Here is a 22,239-nt window from a genome sequence, read left to right as displayed (position 1 = left end):
TAATCGTTTTTGGTAAATTCAAAGTAAGGCCAGACAAATCTGATAAGTTAGTTAATGTAGGCAACAAATCCTTATTTTGAGAAAATCGGATTCTTCATCACATCTATTTTGTTAAATGAAAAAAGATAATTTGGGTATTGTTTTGGTAAGTCGGAAAAACTTACAATTGACCCCAGGAAAATCTCAATGCTGTTGTTTTTCTGCTTTAAAATTTAATACACTAACCAAGTTATCAGTTTTGCCTGACCTAAGTGAGTGAAATCAAGGATCCAGGTCTCCTGAAGATTTACCAAAGACTCCGGCTATCACAGTTTGTGGTCTCTCAGGAAAGAAGACCTATCTTTAAGCGGTATTTGAGGTTAATTGGCTCTGTCAAAATAACTGCAATAACACGTAAAAAGGTATTATTTTGACATCCGATTTGGGACAACTAAATTGAGGATATTACACTGGGAAATTGAATTTTTGAGACGGGTAAGTTAAACCTATTTTCGGACCTCAGACATCGTAGTATAACTACTTGGGCGTACATATACCTGTTTTTCTATGTTTTTTATTATGATTTGAGTGTGTATATATTTCATGGACACATTCGGGACGAAGAAAGTTAAGGTGTGTAGGTTAACTACAGGGGCGGATTGAGGCCATCTTCTGGGTCTTCCGGAAGACGGTCAGATTTTCAAGTTTACATTTCAAATGCAGTGCGTGTGACATGGGCGGATCCAGAGGTATTTTCTGACAGTCTTCCAAACTATCCTTGTGGATCCATCCTCTATTTTTGGTCGTCTTCCGACAGTAATAATAAGATAATTAGATACCTGTCAATTTTAACTTGATAATCTGACCGTCTTTTAGAAGACCCAGAAGACGGCCTCAATCCGCCCCTGTGTGAGAAAGGCAAAATGTCAGGGTTATCAGTTAACTCAACGTACTTACGTTTTGAGAGTTCAACCGCGTTGATGCACTCTCTTCTGGAAACCATTGCTCGACGTTTAATTTGAATGTTAAACCAGCTGCTGCTTCAACAGTTCATAATGTCTTCAAAGGGATTAATTAAATCATCTAATGTCAAAAAAGGTTAATAAATACGTTGTAAGTAACAGCATATTTCGTTTTTATTTAACGACCAATGTATGCAAATGAAAGTGTACGCATTTCTAACAGTGAAGTAGATTGCACCTGTTGAGTGTAGGGTACGAAGAGGCTTTGATGTGGACATTCGCACCTCTAACGCATTTACATACGTTAAATGCTTCTGCTTCGGTAAGAGATACCTACACTCCATCTAAAAAAATAACTTACCAGCAGGGTTCATTTGTCTAGCGCCGCTTCTCGTATAATTGTCTTCATTTCAGACTTTTTTTAACATTGTGCTTTGTATGTTAAGTTTGTTTATATTTTATGTGGAATTCGTTGATTCAAAGGCGTTACTACAATGGACTAGCAAATAGTGACAAAAAACTTGTTACAGTAGACAGAACACACTGTGAGATTACAATAAAGGCCGAACATGAGGTGAGCAGTGCCTTGTATTCTTTTATGAGAATACGCAATCTGACAACCACATCCATTGATACGATAAAATTGAAGAATGAAAAATAAGCGGAAAGACCAAACACCTTCCAACCTGAACTGAAATTTTACCAAGGATTTCATTAGCATTTGTGAAGGCTCAGTGAGTCAAGGACAATCTACACTGAAATATTAAACTTAAGGCGTTTTTTAAACATAATGACGTTGAATACAACAGACCAGCTGGATTATAACTAGTTGTTTGTATTTTACTTGGTGCTTATATTTTTGTCCTTCTTGGGTGCATCCAATACTATTATGTTTTCATGACACTAACATGATCGACGTAGATCAGTTCATGTGTAAATGTGAGTCCCCATTTCGCAATAATCGATATAAAACCACTGTAAACATCGAATGTGCACCGGTACCTTGTCCTACTAATTATGCGAATACCTTAGGGTTATCCAGGTACATTTTGTCGGTTTTTCATTTTACTCCACAATAAGACAGGGATAAAAATAACACGCCACTAAGTCTAATATTGATTCCCACCTTTTCAGCGATTTCCTTTTCTCATTAAAAAAAGTTTGTATCCAAGAGACGATAAATAGGGAAATGTCCTCTGTCCTAATTGAAAACAATACATTTGAGGGCTTGCTTTTTATACATGAGCTGATCTAAGTCGATCATGTTGGTGTCTGTTTACCGTCTCTTGTACACACAATGGACAATAGAAGTGTTACCCCCTGAATCAGAGTAATCAAAGTAGGTAGATCTTGAGTAGTTATAATGCCTGGTCTACTTATAATGTGACTTATGAGTACCATGGAATTGTATTGTTGGTCGTTTTGTGAAATTTGATGTTAATAAAATGATACCAGGAGCATATCATTCCACAGTCATTTATCTCCCCAAAGTATTGGTTCAGTAGGGGTGACACTTCTATGTCCAGTGTGGTATAGGAACGCGTCAATGTTTTTTTTAACAATCAAAGGCAATCGCTGAAAACAATGTAGGTGGGGATGATATGATATGATATGATATGCTGATTATATATATGACAACTTATGAAGAATATCGCGTTTAGGATGGCAAAAGGGTACCTTTCTCCAATATATTTACATTATGATTGATGATAAACATGTAATGCCGAGAGTCTAGATGACAATGCTGTAGGCCTAAGTGCATGAATGATGAGTTTATACAGAACCGTAAATTCAATTATCGACAAATGTCATAATTTGCGCAAAATAGTTTATGTGACTGTATGGGCCTCGAAAACGACAGGGCTGTGTCTGTTTCGCCACTTACTGAACCCCATAGATTGACACGACCCATGTCGCGTTCGTCTCTTACTATGGATTTTTTAGCTCCAAATGGCTATGTTATAAAACTCGAAATTCACATGGTCTTGTTCGTCATTCACTGAAACCCATAGATGCGGAATTGACCAGGCCGCGCTGCATTTGTCTTATACTAATATATAATATTAATGGGCATTTTATAAAACACGAAATTGACATAGCCATGCTTATTTCGTAACTTGCTGGCTCCCATAAATGCAAAATTACCTTGTGCCAAGTCGCATTTGTCTTTAACTGTGAAATTTTTGCTTTTAAATGACAATGTTATAAAACACGAAATAGACATGGCTCGTGTGATTTTCGCAGTCGTGTCGATCTCGCATCTATGGAGATCAGTAAGTGGCGAAACAGACACAGCCATGTCATTTTCGGAGCTCAAAGCTCTGTAGTAAAAGGCGTATGCGGCATGGGCCTTGTCAATTCTGCTGCTACAGGGCTTAATAACATATGAAATAGACGGGTTGCATGTCGTTTTCGAATGTTAAGGAACGTCTGAGAGACGCACGCGTAGGCTCCTATGGGCCATTGTAGTGCTCCTACTCTGTGTCGTAGGTTACGAGAGTTCACTGCTCAGATTGCCGCATTCAACATTGTTAACGCTAGAATTTAAGTAATAACACATTTCAAATAAAATGTCTTTATAATCCCATGGGTAAATTCAATTAAAGTCTACTTTTTTTAATTATAAATGGTTTTTCAGTACAATAAGTAGAAAAGATTTTAATTTTCGTATAACTCATAATCTTATCTTCTATGTTATTAGTATATCATCTGAAATTACATTATGTACAGAAGTAAATGTACCGTGGCAAGAATTTTTACATAAGACAACCTTTTTTGCCAAAGAGGAAAACAGATCTTTCAATCGTGAAAGCCTCACATTCTTTCTCAGAGGTTAAGATTATAACAATAGTTTATTACTTTGGACCTTTTAAGGTCCATCAGTCTTATACAGGACATTTACATGTAAATCAAAGAGACAGGAGACTACAGTACATAGGTCATATATGTAGTAGATCATATCAGATCAGATCTCATGCTGAATCCTTCCACCAGATTATATAATAGTTTCATACTGCATGGAAGAATTCAGCAGGAGAACTTATTTGAAAACAGAAGGTCTAATATAAAAAATGGCTTAATGAACTTTCTCCTGAGAGCGGTATACCTACTGGTAAGGCACCCCAATACAAAGTGTGGATTCTCCTTCACATCGTTACAGTGCAAACACCTTTGTTCAGTCGAAATTTATCTAAGTGTATCAGTTTCAGTTGCGAGGTTGTGTGAAGATAGACAAATACCAGTATATATATATATTTATATATTTTTTACATTAACCCCCATTTATATGAGTATACATCGATAAAGAGTTCAACAGAATCAGCAAAAAAATAAAATAAAAAAATAAATAAAAAATTTGTCATCTGCAAACATGACTAGAAAAGTGCCAAGTCTTTCATCTTAACTGGTTGCATGCCATATTTATTTATTTTTTCTTCACATTCATAATCATGTAGTGAAAAATAGGATAGGGGATAGGACCTCTCTCTGAAGGGCTCCTCTATTGTTTTCAAAAAAAGTCTGATGTTTTTCTATTTAACAAAATACCAGTTTTCACATTATCGTACAGTAATAACAGAGAGAGATTTGCCGCCGATTCCTCAAATAGATAACTTATACAATATTAGGCTCTATCTATAATATCCAAGCACTGTTTGTAGTCCATTAAACAGTAATGGAGTTTCTTCTTTTCACACAGAAATTTACTGGTTATAGCGTACAACACAAACATTGCTTCAGTGGTACTACATGTATGAATTTAGGACGCATAATAATGCATAATACACACACTGGACAATAGAAGTGTGACCCCTACTGAACCAATACTTTGGGGGAGATAAATGGCTGTGGAATGATATGCTCCTGGTATCATTTTATTAACATCAAATTTCACAAAAAGACCAACAATACAATTCCATGGTACAACGGTTTTATACTCATTAGTCTCATTATAAGTAGACCAGGCATTATAACTTTGATTTCTCTGAGTCAGGGGGGTGGCACTTCTACTGTCCAGTGTGTGTACAAGCACTACCTTACAATGCGAGTAGCCTTGTGTTTACAGTATACATGAATAACTTGAAATATACAGATTAATAAACGTATTCCCCTATAATTACTAGGATCAGAATATTCACCCTGGAACAATCAATGGGTTGCAGAGAATAGTAGGGAAGTATCCTTTATCAATCATTGCATTAAACACCGGTATGACATAAAGATATGACAGTACTATTTCTGAAAATTCTATAAATTACTCATTTAAAATGCCATCATATCTATTGATTTTTATTACGCTTGGGAGATTTAATGGATTCTTTTATTTCAACTTATTTATATTCTCTGTTTAATGCTTCAAAAATTGACCAACGTTCATTTTCTGAAGGGGCGCTGAGATCTCCACTCCCTCGTGGTCATTACTGGGCATCTTTTTGAAGAAATGGTCGGCAAATTAAACGTGATGAACATATTTTCTAATTTGAAAAACGCTTATAAAATCCACTAGGATTATATTTCCTCAACATGTATATTCAAGATTCTCAACTTGTGAAAGGAGACTATCATTTGCGAGGATGTAAACTGGGTGATTGTCAGGCGTTTTGCACACATTAAACCTATAAAGTGCCTTTTTTTATAATTTCCGAACAATCCTTTATAGCTATCATTGAACCACGGTTTGATGTGAATTTTTCTGTAGAACACTCTTAGATGCCCGTTTTTCTGGAGTATTTGATTGACTGCTGCACATGTTTATCTGGAAATGAGTGAAATCAATGACCGTGAAGTCTCAAAAGTCATTGAACTGCATTTCACCTTCGTAAGTGAACAGTTAATTGCGAAACAGCAATGTACTGAGTAGGACTAAATAAGACATTGCAAAGTGCAAACCCGCAAACCCGCACTACCTGTATGCGATTAGAAGAAAACGACTGATTTATGATTAGCCTGTACCGGGCGGCCTTCACATGATCTGCAGTTAAATTTTTAATTTGTATTTAGTGATGTGAAGAGACCTGGGGCTTATTATCCCAACGGAAGCTATTATGTTTGTCTCTACTTATATTGTTTACACAAATGACATTTAAAATGTATCTTTCTCTCTCGCACCTAGTGCGTATCTTTAATAAACAAAACAGTAACACAATGACTTGTTATCTACATACTCTAACACGGATTGTCAATAACGCAAATGGCTCATTTAGCACGTATAATATCATCTAGACACTAATTAGGTAAAGACTGCCTGACAGTGAACGCGCTCTTTTTGCCAATCCAAATTGGTCTTCTTAACGGCCTTTATCTTATCAGAAGTCGAAGAAATGAATAAAAACAGGTAACATTCATACTTTCCAACAGCAATACATCTGTAGTGTATTCTCTACCTTCAGAGCTTTCCTTTTGACGGAAGGTATCGGGGAAGAAGTATGCCCATACCTATTAAATTATGTATGTGCCTGTACGTTATGTCTTTCAACATTACATAAGCAAATATTGGCAAGTGTATCGATCTAACATGCAGTGATCATCTGATTTATTTGAACATGGGTTTATGCTATTTTCAACCACATGCATATTGAGGATCTCTCGTACAACTTAAAATACAGCATGTTTCTTCGTTTCATTGTTTATCCTGTCTCTGTCTCGAGAAGCTACAAGTAAAACATAAATATGACCAATCATCCTCGTTAAACCTTCAGAAATTTGTCATATTTTTGTTAAATCGTTTAAGATGTAAATCAAAACACCAGTAGACAGGTGTAATATAAAACATGATTCTAAGCAAAATATGGGCTGGGTACTTGACAAACGCGCTAAATTGTCTTGAATCAACAACGAGAGTCCATTATAATTCAAGAGACTGTTAGCTGAAGGTCAATACACTAATATATCTCGCAATGAAAGTTTAAGGTTTTTAATGGTATCTTTTGTAATCTATTATTGTTCTTCGTGTTTGAACAAGACGTGTGCCCCTCAGGCAAGTAAACTTTGACTTATTATTTATCATATTTAATACGTGAATTTATGCATGGTTCAAGAACGGTGTTCACTTCCTATTGCTGAACATTTCCAATGCGGATAAGCAAACAAATATATTGACGTTGCATATGGCCTTTACATGTATCAAAGGGGTGAAATAAAGAAGAAAATGAAAAAAGATTAAATTATATCGTCGAGGAAAGTATTTCAAAAACTGATATTTATTGTATATAAATATGCATGACATTAAATTGGCAACTAGGACAATTTTAATTTAGTCTCTGTTATTTTCGAAATCAAAGTTAAGGCTGGTGAAGTGGCAACATCATGGTAGAATTCCTCGCGTCATATTCCGTATTCATCCTGAGAGGCCTCACTCTTTTGTATATTATATCATTACATTTACTGTTGGCTATTTACTAATCGCCCCTTGTTTGCCAACATGTTATTGGACAGGCCTTTTACTGTGCCATTAACCAATATTATTGGCATGGACGCACTGTGGTGACGCAGATAATAGGCCATGGAAACGAGAAAGACAACTTTGGTGGTGTATATGCATTCACTGTATTACTATCGAAGCCACAGAGGAGACCAGAGAAGCTGAAGAAGTAAGAGTGTTATTCCTTTCCTACAAATAGTAAGGCAAAAGCAGGTAAGTGAATTTACTTGCTAATAGAAATATGAAGGGTTTTTTTATTAATATTAATTTTTTATTTATTTTTATTTATATGCTATTATAAAATCCAAAGCAGAGGTTTTTCAGTTTTCCATAAAAAAAAAAATAAATAAATAAAAAAAAAAGAAAAAAAAGAAAGAAAAACATAGAGCACAATTTAAAGAATAAGTATCGTTTTAACGTTAATACATTTTAAAGAAATAAACTGCATTTAATCGCAATATATCATATCAATATTATACTGAGAGAGAGAGAGAGAGAGAGAGAGAGAGAGAGAAAGGTTAATGATCCATTCATTCTGTTGACAGCAGGTGTTTGATTGTTAAATTGTTTCATGCGGGGTGAGTGCGGGTTAACAGTCGTCCACATCAGGGGAAATTCAAATGTGATTAAATCCGAGGTTGGAACTCGATAAACGTAAAATCAAAATGTGTTGTAATTTGCCAGAACACTTATTTCATTAGTAAGTCGTGTTTCATCCATGAAAGATAAACTCGCACAATAATGCTGTCCAAAGGCTGACTTTAACAAGATAAATATCAGAATTATTATTTTTTTTCCTTTGGAAATAATTTTGTATTGTAGAAATGAATATTCAGAAAATGTTCTTCATTGCATTTATTTACATATCATATCTTGTGTTTAATACTAGAAAGTACGACTGGGATATACCAGTAAAACCTAACAATTCCCGACCTATAACAACTCACAGTAAAACAAGGATAGCTTCCTTCATTGAAAAATTATGAAATTTTATTTAACTAATGGTAATCAAGCTGTGGATATGATGCTTGTTCGAAAAAACAAGAACACCGTCTTTCGATTTTTGACATTTTTTTTTTCAAAAGAACAACCGTAATCGAGTGTTATTTTCAACATGCGATGATTTTTTTTTTACCTTAGTGAGGGCTTTGATATATACTTAAAGAGTATGTAGTACTGTCCAGAAAAACAACTAAACATGCCAAAAATGATAATACAATAATCCATCCAACTGTTCAAAAAGTGCTTACAGATTTGATAAAAATTTAATGATATGCGAAATGATTTTTGATTCCCCTCTGCGGTTTGATCGGTGCATTACTGAAAATCGTTAAACTTTTCATTTAACACCGAGAGGTAAAAAGGGTGTTACATTTGTCACCGTCTGCTCCCTTATATCCGCAGGCTGGCCGACGTCTAGTGCAAAGGTGGTACTAATCTGACCTCTTGTTTGTCGAATGATCACTGTATGGACCAGGTGTAAATCTGATCACTAGAACCTGGACACGTCCCTTTACATTACCGTTATTTTATGCTCCACTAGGCCCATGTCTTTCACTAACTGTAGAAAACCATGAAAATCACCAATTAAGCGTGCTCTAACCATCTTGCGCAGAAATAGTAATTTGCAATTAATAATTGAATGAGAACGGGTCAACGCTAAACAGCCGGACGTGCTTCGTAAAGGGTCAAAAGCGTCATTATCTCATTCTTATAAACATTAAGCCCCTTCAGCATCGTTGGCATCAGTGATAGGAAATCAATTTTGTTGCGCTTTCTGTTTATTTGTCCACCACCTTTTATAATTATAAATTGATACCGTCCAAAATTGAGCGCGGTTACTGAAATAGTGCATTTTTAAATTTAGCATGGGAAAACTAGTGAAATTGATCAATTAGATGGGCTGTATACTTCATCCTCAAATCATAAATAAGGTGATTGATAATTCCTATTGCTGCAGTTCATGCACATGTACCGCGTTTTCCTGATGTTGAATCAACTAAATCAGCGAAACAATGCCGCGGTTTCTTGATATCGAACAATAGACCAGTCATCATCGATCTTAATGTTTTCTTAAGGTTTGTATAGGGTGAAATAATTCTGTCCGCTCAATGACGGGGTTTGGGGTAATGTAAAGACTGTTTGTGTCATGGCGCTCTCGTAACCCGGGTGACGGACTAAGGCAGGTACCCGTAATGATACGATGGCCTGTTTATCTAGCATGGAGTAAGCGAGGAAGAGTGGTCAGTGAATGGTCTCTAAGTGTGGGCACTGTAAACAATGTCCAAAATCAAGTTATATATACTCTGTTTAATACCGATGGGCTCGTTTTCATCAAATAATTTTGCCTTTATATGTGTGTGAAATCGATAGTTCAGTGTTTGTTGATACCATTCGGGTTTAGCAGTACTAGGTTTCCCCTTGCTCAAACGGGTTTACAAATCTTACGTTGAGCGGTAGGAACAAAACGGATTTTTGTGCAAGTAAGTGCTTTTAATATACTTAAAATGTAAAGCAAATTTAATCCGAGTCTTCAGTTCAGCTTTTAACACAATTGTGCCAAAAAAACTATATTTGAAACTTTTAAACCATCTTAAGCTACCTGTTTTTATTTGTGACTGGATTTTAGACTTTCTTTTAGATAGAAGACAATCTGTTAAAGTCGGCTCATTTAGCTCAAAAATAACAGTCTTAAATACCGGTGCACCACAGGGATGCGTCCTTTCACCTTGTCTTTACTCCCTTTTTACTTACGATTGCACTAGTGTAAGCGATGGGACTTTTCTCATGAAATTTGCGGACGATACTACGCTGGTGGGGCTAGTCACTGATAATGACGAGAGTACATATAGAGAATCTGTTGAGTCGTTGTTAAGCTGGTGCGAGAGTAATGATCTTATCTTGAACGTAGCTAAAACCAAAGAAATGATAGTGGATTTTAGAAGGAATCAGAATGTAAAGGTACCACTCACCATTGGTAATGATGAAGTTAGTAGGGTAGAGGAATTTAAACTACTTGGTATACACCTTAACAGTAAATTGAATTGGAAAGATAACACCGTAAAGAGTGTAAAGAAGGCACGACAAAGACTGTATTTTTTAAGATCATTGAGAACTTTTACTGATAGTGTGCCTATTTTAGTCAATTTTTATAGGTGTGTAATTGAAAGCATTCTAGCGTACGGAATTATAATATGGTATAGCGGAACAGCTGGGGAGGAAAGGAAGAAATTAGCAAACGTTGTAAAAACTGCAAGCAGGATTATCGGACAAGATCTCCCCAAGCTGGATGATATTTTTAAGGACAGGATGGAGAAAAGAATTGTCAACACCATGAAAGACGCTTTCCATCCTGCATCCTCTCTTTTTACTTTTTTACCAAGCAACAGTAGACTTTTAACTTTTAAAGGCAGTAAACGCTTTTTAAACAGCTTTTATCCAAGTGCAGTGACGCATTTTAATTTGATCTCAAAGCTAAATTCTTAATTAATTTATTTATTTATTATTTTATTATTTTACTCTGTATATTGCTCCAATGGAAAATGATTTCCGATTTTTATAATTGGCTAAATAAACTCTTATCTTATCTTATCTTATCTTCATAAAGAATTAGCACGCTGTCTTATCTCTTCTCAGGTAGGCTGTTCTACCAGGACCACTGTTTGACTCTCATTTTGTGACAAGGCAGAATCTCTTCCTGGACGCTGATTGGCTCGTGTTGCATTGTCTGCACGACGAAATAGTCCACTACTGCGATAGCAGCAATCCGTCACCAAAGGCAGATATAAACCGATAGTGCCATCTTCGTGATTTCAGAAAATATCGCTGAGGAAATGCGCACTGTGAGAATTTTCCACTGCACTGACAGTGAATGATACTTAATGAGAAGAGTGGGCACCTGCTCTGCGTATTCAACTACTGGAAGTCAGTAAAGGAGATTTGAGCTAACGATCACGGACAGTTATCTCTGTGTAATCCGAATAAGACGGGGTTGGAATCTCAGAAATACGGCACCGTAGACACACAGAACTGTGCAGCTTTACCTTTAGATTGTGCAGGCATTGGCAACAGCTTAGAAGGAAGTAAACAAATTTTAACATTGCTTTCAAGAAAGGGGGGGCTTAAATGTCTTCTCTTTATTGCTAAACAGAGCGTTGCGTACATTATACTTTATTGCGCCGTCGCTTCATAACCAGTATCAAAGAAGATGGCAACGACGATGTCTGCTATTAATGCGACATTAAATGCCACAGAGGCCCCCTACCAGGCGTTATGTGCGGCAGGGCATGATCCAGCTCCTTCTCCAATTCCTACTGGAGTGAGAATATTCCTGGGAGTCTTACTCAGTATCATAGACTTGGCTGTAATATTGGGCAACTTGCTGGTCGTTATCGCAATTTTGAAGTTCGAACAATTAAGAAGCAAGATCACAAACTATTTTATCGTTTCTCTTGCTATATCAGATATGTGTGTAGGGGTATTTGTTCTCCCTTTTGCTGCCATCCAGGACTTGCTCGGCAACTGGCCATTCGGTCATTATTGCCTTACTTGGGTGAGTTTTGATGTCATGATGTCAACTGCATCCATTCTTAATCTTTTGATGATCGCCGTCGAAAGATACATAGCTGTGACTCGCCCATTCCATTATCACGAAATCGTGACCAACAAGACTGCCGGAATCATGCTGGGTGTTGCTTGGATTGCCTCTGGCATGGTTTCCTTCATCCCTTTACAACTAGAATGGTTTTACTTCGAAGGGGACTACAGGTGGCACCAGTGGGCCACGGATCAAGCTCTTGGACCTCTATGTAAATTGGCGTTCAACCCATATTATGCTATTATCTCGTCGAGTATCAGTTTCTACGTCCCTCTTATAATGATGACATTCCTGTACGGCAGAGTCTTTGCCATCGCTCGCAGACAAGCCAAGCAAATTGCAGACATGGACAAAGCGATGGCTAATGTCCGCAAAGATGGAAAGGGAACTAAACGTTCAGAAAATAAAGCCACCAAAACCATGGCAACTGTCATGGGGGTATTCATTTTGTGCTGGTTGCCGTTCTTCATCTTGAACTGTCTATTAGGCTGGGACCCTGAAATGCTACTGTGTAAACTAAATCCCAACTTTATGGACATATTTTCTTTCTTCGTCTGGCTGGGCTGGATAAACTCGGTGTTCAACCCGTTTATTTATTCACTGAACCCAAGTTTCCGAGCGGCATATAGGAAAATATTGTGTCGCTGCTGTGGCAAGGGACAATCGAGAGCCAGAGGTTACTACGAAGACTATACAGTCAGCACTGTCGGTATGTATCACCTCCTTTTCTTCTTCTTCTTCTCTCTTTCTCTCTCTCTCTCTCTCTCTCTCTCTCTCTCTCACACACACACACACACACACACACACACACACACACAGTCCTCACCTGTATTAACTATGTTTAAACCCGTTTAATTTTCAGGATGTTTACACATTTCAACGATAAAACTGAATTTACAGATTAAGGTTATGTAGCATTGTAATTAGATTATTTAAGGCCTGCATAAGACTGATGGGTTTTCTGACATGCCTTCTTTTCCCAATTCAATTAGTGTCATTAATCTTCCTCAGATCGAAATTTTCAGTTTTGTGCATTGAGATTCCACATCAGTTGCGCTATATTTATTACCAACCTTTTTGTTTGCAATGGTGCATTCCGCGATGAGTAGGTAATGGATAAATTGGCAACTTTTTCACAGGTACACCCTGTATTAGATCTATAGACTACACCATCACAACTATAAAGTTAATGTCTGTAGACGTTTTGTGGTTTTATTGATGAATATGCACTATAAATTCCTAATGCTTTGTCTCGTTTCATAAGCGCATCCACCCACTGCAACAATATTCAAATGAACTGGGGATAAAAATTCAAATATATACGGTATATGTACATATGGAACATTTCTTAAAATGCATCATGGCAGCAGAGGCGATATGTATAGGAGTTGATTATTTGCTATATCACCCATTTAGCAATAGGAAATCCTTGCAGTGATGTGAAAAAAAGATCTAGGTAAAGCGATTATACAGCAATGAAGTAAAATAATGTTTATCTGCCACATGTTTTAGGAAAATTTTGGAGAATTATTGAAGCAGATAATTTGGGTATAGATGGCCAGCTTTTGGTGTTCCCGATTATTGAAATTATCCGGCTAGACTTCTTATGCCCCTATTTCACACAGACCACGAATCCCACGAATGGCCAGGAATTGACAAATTTCACGATTCGTGGTTGAATCGTAATCAGATCGTGAAGTTCTTAACAGATTCGTATATACTCGTAGTAAGTTCTTGCACTTCGTGACCAACAGGAATTGGTGGCAAAAACTTTGATGCCCCTATTTCACACAGACCACGAATCCCACGAATCGCCAGGAATTGAAAATTTCACGATTCGTGGTTGAATCGTAATCAGTTCGTGAAGTTCTTAACAGATTCGTATATAATCGTAGTTAGTTTTTGCAATTCTTGATCAATCGGGAATTCGTGGCAAACATTTTAAGCTGTTCAATGTTTTGGCCACGAACTCCCGATTCCAAAAAATCGTAGTGAATTTCTGGACAATATATATATATATTTCGTGCGATTCCAGCCGAATCCCACGAATATTCGTAACACTATCGCACCTGTATCGTAACTGAATCGTAGAGCGTGTCGAATTAGACCAGAAAATTGGCAAAATCTCACGAATCCTCACGAATCCTGAAATTTCTCAATTCCTGGCGATTCGTGGGATTCGTGGTCTGTGTGAAATAAGGGGCCTTAAACATAGCAAATATTTCACTGGCCTCCACACCATTTCTACTATATCATCAAAAACCAAAGGACGAAACTAAATCTTTACTAGCAAAATCTATATGCAGATCACAAGCGAATATTCTACGTGGTTGAATTTCCCTGCATTGGGTTAAGTATAGTCTAAACCAAAGGGCTATGTCAGTTAAACCTTCAACCAGAAGCATGGGAAACCGGCCAGTTAGGCATTTCAACATGTAACGCTTATCATATACATCCTTACGTGTACCCGAGATGTATTAAAATATAGTTTCGTCACATGTCATTGATAATCATTAAAACATTTATGAAAGTTTTCGAGAACTGTTGCCTCCACCATCATTTTCTAAAGATCAAAGGCAAATGGACATAAACGTTTACATTATTGCCGTCTCATTTGTTTGATTGAAAGTGCAGGAACTTTGTACATCTTACCGGTACAATAGGTTCATTGATTTTTTTAGACAGAAAAGTCAAATTAATAGATATGCTCTTCATTCACTGATATTGCTGTTAATTGTGAGTAAATACATTGTGTAACGTTATACATACTGCACACGGCTTGGCAAAGTAGAGATAAAGGCGTAAGACTGGTACACGGACACTGGGGAAATTTGTTGTTAAAAATCAGAGTCCGTTCTTCGATAGATAAAGACGATACTATGTCTGGATCAATGTAACTGGTTATTGCATTCCAAACTACAGCGGCCGTGTTACTGATGAGATTTGAAGAAAAGCGCTCCTAAAATGAATTTATTCATTATCTCGGCTAACCTGAACAGTTTCCAAATGAAAGTCATGGGTAATCGTTCTAGTAGATACCTTATAGTTGCATGTGGAATAGTTACAATCATTTGTCAAGGAAGCAATTTTATTGAATTAAATACGGTCGGAAAATAACTGCCCCCTACATATTTCATCTTTATATGATCTCGAAAACTCAAACTCATTTTAGAAAAAAAAACTCAATGCAAGTATCTTCCTCTATTCAATAAGCCGTTTTATGCTTCATACAATAAAGCAAATTAAAATGGCGTTCTACTCTCCCTCTTGGGAGCGTTGATTGATGGAGAGGATGATTCCTGTCCAAGACCGGAGAAGACAATTATACCATGCCAATGTTTTTTTCTGCACTTTGCCTACCTAGACTTTGTAATCAGGAAATTCACTTGAACACGTTGAAAAAGTCTCAGTGATAGTTATGACAGAGTGTTCAGCGCGTTCAGTGCTTTAATTTATTTATCTTGTTGGAAGATTATTTATTTATTTATTTATTTATTTATTTATTTATTTATTTATTTTGTTTCCAAACGTCACCATTAGGGTTTCGTGCTGCAAGACAGGCCTTTTTGTCTTGTCAATATTTATTTTGCTAAATTCCCGAAGGTACAATGACAAAGCATGACTTTAAGTGAATGATACTTTCAAGCTAGAGTTCTTGGTTAAATATAAAGGACAAAGATGACAAAGACGGCAATAAATGACAAGTCACGTTTATTAAACTTTGACAAAGTCGTTTGCAGCTCAGGGGTTGTTCTTTATTAACTTAAACAAATAACTTACGTTATTAATAAATGATGACTATAGTCTGTGTTTGTAACATAGCACAGGTTTTTGAAAAGAAACAAGAAACATAAAACATGAAATCCCAGCAAATAGTCTTTAGATGATTTTCTTGGGAGTACACTTGGTGTTTAACTACCAAAACACATTTTATTGCAACTTAATTTAAATCGATATACAGGTAAGCCATTATTATTCGTATTTGTGGTTAAAGGCGATAGATTCCAAAGTTGTTGATTTAGCTTTTGATATGACTATTCTTCGCAGTTATTTTTAGTTATCCAGCTACATAAAGTCCAACATTTGTAACAGAACGTTCCAAGCTGTATACTAGTACCTGTGAACTACAATGAATCGCAATATAATCTAACGTCTCATTGGTTTCCCGTTGTTATGAACTTTTCGATGAACCCTTCAAGCAGCAACTCCTAGCTCTTGCCAAATATAATTTTTTCTCGAACAAAGGGAAATTGTTAGACTGTAAAATTTTAGTCATCTATTTAATTACATGCAGCCCATAAGCTGAGGTTGTTTTTTCTCTTTATCTTCTTTCTAATCAAAGAGCAATTGGAAATAACATATTTTAGTAATTCTGTGCTCTTAAAAGAAGATAGATTTGCAAAAACCCTACGAGTCTGTAATATGGTAGCGTTATTCTTGTCAAACGGTTGTCGCGTGCTATTGCATAAGGCGTTGATGCAATCAAATAGGAGTCCAGAATTATTAATATGACAACTTCAAAGAAATAAGCGAGCTTATGACACCAGTCAGATTAACCCACTTGGTTGTTAAGCTCGGGGAGAGGAGAAGAACAGATTGCTCAACTTTTGTTTTGTTCCCTTAACAGCATTGTGGTCCTGCAAAGACGGGCTATATCAACATGTCTCTTTATACAGTGTATGTACAGTGAACCCACTGTTATCCAATAATGATGGAAAACGAGCTTAAATTGACCATTGAAGCCATTCGTCATTTCAGGATTGGTGCATAGTCATACCTCAAACTTATCTCGCCATCGAACGGTCAATTCATTTATTGGTAGACATTGTGATTGTTAAATTATTCGTAGTCACAGCAACAAACAAAAAGATGATTTTCCATATTCAACAACAGATTTGGTACAAACAACGATTATTTTTGGCCTCCGCCAAGGGGTTGTTTTTTTAGCCTTGTTGATCTGTAAGTTAAAAGCCTAACTCAAATATTATAAAAATAATCTTTACAAAATTTCAGAAAATGGGCTAACTTACAGTAGATTATATTAAGGTGATGGTCCATTAATTAATTAATTAATTGATGATGAGAATTCAGTTGCTTTGGCGGAAGTACGTGCTCTCGAGTGTTTTTCTAGTTTTATGGAAAAAATGATATGCTATAATTATATGTTCATTCAATAATCTAATGCCGAATTCTTGATTTTTAGACCTGAACTTACAACAGACATGGGTTCACGGTAGTTTCATTCTGTCGCTGTTAATAATATTCCACTGATGGACTTCTAATAGAGATGGCAAAAAGCCATGTGCTTGTACATGTATTTACGAACGTTTTGTGTTCAATAGAAAAAATCTAGCTCACTGACTTGTGAAAAGTAGATTACTATTGAAAATCTCGAAACACATATTGGCCCTGGACACTTTTGTTTGTGTTGGGATTTGTAGACCTCCCGGCCATTAGGGCCGTTAAAGTGGTCAAACAAATAATTTGTGAAGTTTTCTGTGCGACAGATGCAGTTAAACGAAAGGCATATTAAACAGTAGCGTATTTGACGAGAATGCCTGTCAAAGAAATCTAACATGGACACCGTTTAAAATCCTTCTTCACATATCTATGCAAGCATTTTTCTATTGAGGTGTCACAGCTGGTTGCCTTTTATACTGTATGAAACCAATGGCAAAAGAACTGTTGTCCATTCTTTGATACATGAAACTGTGCAGAAAATCATACGTGCTCACTCTCTCTATTACTAAAATGTCCTTTGATAAAATGGCGCGAAATAATTATTATTTTCATCGCATGGACACGTGTAAATGACATTTTGTTATGCTCTCCTCGATGGCGTCATTAAAGCGCAAATTAATGTTTATTTTTATTATGCTAGCAATTGACGTGTCACTATGTAAACCGTGTAGAACTATAATTATGTAATTGAAGATACAACCTTTATCCACCTAAATCAAAACCATCTCTCACGGAAGCCTAACGACATTGTGCATTTGTTAGTTGATCGCGTTGGCAAGCGTTTTTCTTTTTACAAACCCGCAGATTCAGTCACCCAGACTTTATGGTTTGACCCCTCTCACTATGGTTACATGGTCTGTTTCTAAAAACTCTTTCTCTGACAAGTCAGAGTTGAATGTGAATCAATTTTTGAAATCAAAAGAATGCTTACACCTGATTAATAATTACTACAATTTGCTTTTTGGGAAGGTGGTAAACAGAAATTGCTTTCTTGGCATATATTTGATTTTCAGGGGAGGACATTTTGATAAAGCCGTCGTCCATTTAGTTGGAATGCGCACGTACTTTTACATATACTAGTAATACTAAAAAGACCTTTGCCATGCTCTCACCAGCTGCAGCTTGTTTTGGCGCTTTATCCTGAGAAATAAGCATATTACCGAGGTGAATGCCGTACAATAAGACCTATAGATACATTCACTGAAATGATGTGCACGTGTATGTACGATTTCCACCTAGGATTGGTAAACATTGATCATAAAGATTGACGATTGGGACATTGGAAACAACGTGGATAGAACCGGTAATCATCTTCATAGGTGCAGTAATTACTCTGCCTTTAATATAAGACAAGTTTAAGCTTGTTCTAATAATTCTGCATGGTATTTCATTCTGGTTTGCAATTATCTAGGCACCAGAAGAAAACCAACGACAATGGAGAGTGGCGGAGCCCTACCGACAGTGCCATCTATCGATGTTTTACCTCATAATGCCGATGGTATACCTGTTTTTTTGGTGTAATGCAAACGTTATTTCCGTAGCAGGTTGATGTATTGCCTCCATCTGCAACCTCAGCTAATTAGTCAGTGCGAGTTTTGGTGTTGAATACAGTGAAATGTTTATTAATGTTGCTTGGTTACCTAGGTAATAGTGCTCTGCTTTATTTACACGACGTACAAAACTGTCAAAATATCAGATTTTATAAAATCTAACTATTTTTATTTATTTATTTTAAAAAATTGGCTCTAGTATGATTCAGTATTAAATTGAAAAAAAGGTAAGACAAAAGAGAAAGAAAAAACTAGAAAGAGAAAGAGGAAAAATTAATGCAACGGGTACTTGTTCGATTGTAGATTGTATTCATGTAAAAATGTATAGAAAACTGGGCATGATTATGGTAACTGTTGTATTGCGCTCAAGTCGACTTTATAATCTTTCAAAGAATGGGCCATATGAGACACAATAAAGCATGCTGTTGAGACAAAAGCAACCACCCTTCAGCATGCACATTACATTCTACCTAGTATGTCACTTGATGTCACTGTAATATTCAATAGAAACTTGTGTCCTTCTCTCCGTGTAGTGGGTGCTTTCACCTTTAGTGATTATCCAAGACAGTGGGCTTCATATTTCAAATGTATTGTTTTTGCTTCATATTTCAAACGTATTGTTTTTGTTATTGTTTACCTTTGCCCGTGTCTCTAAATGTATGTATTCGTACTGTTTAAAGCATTTTGTTATTGGCGGCCTATATGATAAGATATTGAACGAGGTTTCGAGAGCCATCAATTTAACATATTTTTCTTGTACAGTCGTTAATTAGATTTTCGTTTTACATTTCGGAATGGACCTAATTCTTTGACTTTTTTTATAGGTTGAACCTTCAAGAAGAACACTTTGGATTTTTCAAAACACAACCAGCGGTCAAATTGACAAGCGGCTTCTATTAATCACTGCTCAAGTCTGTCACCAACCTAAAGACAACAGAAGGCCAACCGACCTTAAACATTATGTACTCATAATGAGAGCGCGTCGAACACTAACTTATTTTCAACGTGGAAAGTTCCTGTGGATTGCGAGAAAAGAGAGTATCTGTACTTGCTAGACATTGCTACGCATTACGAAAATTATTCCATCAATGATGTTGGCATATTGGATGGAAACGAGAGCACCATTTCCATAATGATGATTTGTGATTGACTTTGACAGATAATGCCTGGTTGTATTTTACGGTAATATGAGGTAATATACTGAAGACGTGTTATAACTATACTATACGGTGAAAAATCTCCAGGAAAAAGTTTTTACCTAGCATTGTCGAGTGTCTACACATGTATTGAAGACCTGCACAAATGGTGTGGCGGAAACCGTATAAAATGACACTATGAGCTAACAAGAATTCTATTGCCTATAGCCAAATGCTTATTGTAGAAAACTAACTGGACAAGTAATTAATGTAAAGTCTATTGTAAAATATCTGAATGAAATCTGCTTAAAATGACACTATGAGCTAGCATGTTACGTGCTAGGTTCATGCATTTTATTGCCTGTAGCCAAATGCTTATTGTAGGAAACTTACTGGACAAGTAATTTAAATTCTATTGTAAAATACCTTAACCTTGACTCGCACTGTAAGAATGTTATTTGGCACATAAACTCCAATATATTTAAGCAATAAACAATGACAGGTATCAAACATTCTTTTATGGTTAACATGTAAAGGGAGCACCTAACCTACGTAATTGTTTGCACTGGCGCTGTGCAAACTGCAATCACCAAAGTTCTACACATTTTTGGCGTAACGGAAATTGTGTATGTGGATGCTTTGATCTATGCTTTGGGAATGTTTAGTGGGGAAATATGAAGGTTTTTGTTATTGGCTGTTCTGCTGTGCTAGACATTTCCAACAACTGTAGGATCTATTTGATCCATTTCTTAATTTCCTGAGGCTAATATCTTTATTGCTTTTGCATGCTGTTCAAAGATCATTATACACGTCTGGATTCAAGTTTTAATTCTCTGATAGAAATTGACGAAGCTACTTCGAAGTGATTTAGGCTGGGTAATTAATTGAAAAAACCCATTTTCATTATTACAACTCGTTAAGGTCAAGGTCGATTTTTGAAAAGTTCAAAGATAATTAACCCACATGTACAAATGCAAACGACGTCTCTGGCTTACTACTTAACAGACGTGCCAGTTACCATAAGTTCATGTAAGTTCTCACCATTTTGATATACTTTATAACGACGTGAAAACGTGAAAACTTATTCAATTTACTTCAGGAGATTTATCATAACTTTTCCCAAAGGAGGAATAAAAGTTCAATCATTAATAAAACATTCCCGTAGAACATTTTATCTTTAGATGGATACGAACTTATTTGTCATTGTTTGTGTGAATCACTGAAAGATGATTTTTGTCAGATTCATCAACAGCGTCAGCAGGAAACTGGAAAAAGAACGGGAATTCATAAGTGGTTACTTCAAACCATGTTGTCACATCTGGAATATCCGCCAAGTAACAATACATTATCCTACAGTATCCTACAAAAAGCTTCAGATAAAATTGACCACCTTTAAATGTTTATGATCTGGACACAAGGTGTGCTGTAAAAGGGAGGTGTTTTAGTAAAACTCGGCCAGTTATAAATACGGTTTACAATCGTTCTATCGATCGTCTGTCGCATTCATTGAACACCTGCCGTGATCCTAGATAAAAAACGTCGGTTGAGATGATTACGGTCAAAAATTATCATTTCAGATCTAAAGGTTGTGACGTTTCTGAGATTTTACGACGGGTGTTTGACTTTAATGTAATTGATTGCATTTGTCAAAATAAAAAGACGGCTGAAGGGATAAAAGACAAAAAAGCACTTGGACACAATTTTAAGCCTCCAACAGTTTTTTGTTCGTTTGTTTGTTACTGACAATGTCACACTTGACAGTATATCTTAAAGTGATCAAAGTGGTTGCACGGGTTCTGTAAATTATCATTTACATTTATGTAGGAACTTTGGGCCAGGAAAGGTGGATTTCTCTAAAGATGTTACACAAATTTAATTCAGAAAATTTGAAAGGAAAATAAAATAAAATTAACGCCGCTTAATGAAGTATTAATACAATTAATCAATTAACTTAGATAAGGTTCTCAATTTATATAACCAGTTTAAGGTCTTTCGTGACCAGTTTAAGAAAAAGCATGCACGAACTGCTGAATAAAGCCCAAGATGACACATATGCCGTTTCCTTCTATTTTCAGAAGTTGTAACTGCCATTCAAGGGAGATTCATGCTTTCTTATTGTGGTTCGTTCACGAAAACTTAATGGCAAAATATATCTGTGATGAAAATTTAAAAACAAAACAAAAATGAGAGTGTTCCTTTATATTGAACAACATATGTAGCGAAAGTTGAAAATTGATTTGCAAAATCTATTTATGGACGCGCAGTTTTAAATGTCAGAGAACCAAAGGAAATTCTTCCTTCCTACACATTTTCCAAAATGTGTTTTTCGCCCACACAGTGAACATTCATTCAGCGC

General features: G+C 36.2%; 1 protein-coding gene across 3 annotated transcripts; it reads left to right on the top strand.

Moving 5' to 3' along the window:
- The first annotated feature begins 7,373 nt into the window (after window positions 1–7,373).
- Window positions 7,374–20,393, top strand: LOC106179991 (D(1) dopamine receptor). Of its 3 annotated transcripts, none has more exons than XM_013563828.2 (3): window positions 7,374–7,572; window positions 10,996–12,665; window positions 19,572–20,393. In XM_013563828.2, the coding sequence occupies exons 2-3, from the start codon at window positions 11,567–11,569 to the stop codon at window positions 19,574–19,576; spliced, it is 1,104 nt and encodes a 367-aa protein (XP_013419282.1). In that variant the 5' UTR covers window positions 7,374–7,572; window positions 10,996–11,566; the 3' UTR covers window positions 19,577–20,393. The 3 variants fall into 3 exon arrangements, with proteins under 3 accessions (XP_013419282.1, XP_013419284.1, XP_013419283.1); XM_013563830.2 differs by lacking the exon at window positions 7,374–7,572 and adding an exon at window positions 9,458–9,602; XM_013563829.2 differs by lacking the exon at window positions 7,374–7,572 and adding an exon at window positions 9,649–9,842.
- The last annotated feature ends 1,846 nt before the right edge of the window (window positions 20,394–22,239 follow it).

Source organism: Lingula anatina, chromosome 1 (genome assembly GCF_051362555.1).
Source record: "Lingula anatina isolate TDL-2025a chromosome 1, LinAna3.0, whole genome shotgun sequence".
In the NCBI taxonomy this organism is placed as follows: domain Eukaryota; kingdom Metazoa; phylum Brachiopoda; class Lingulata; order Lingulida; family Lingulidae; genus Lingula; species Lingula anatina.
This window is presented reverse-complemented; position numbering and strand designations above follow the sequence as displayed.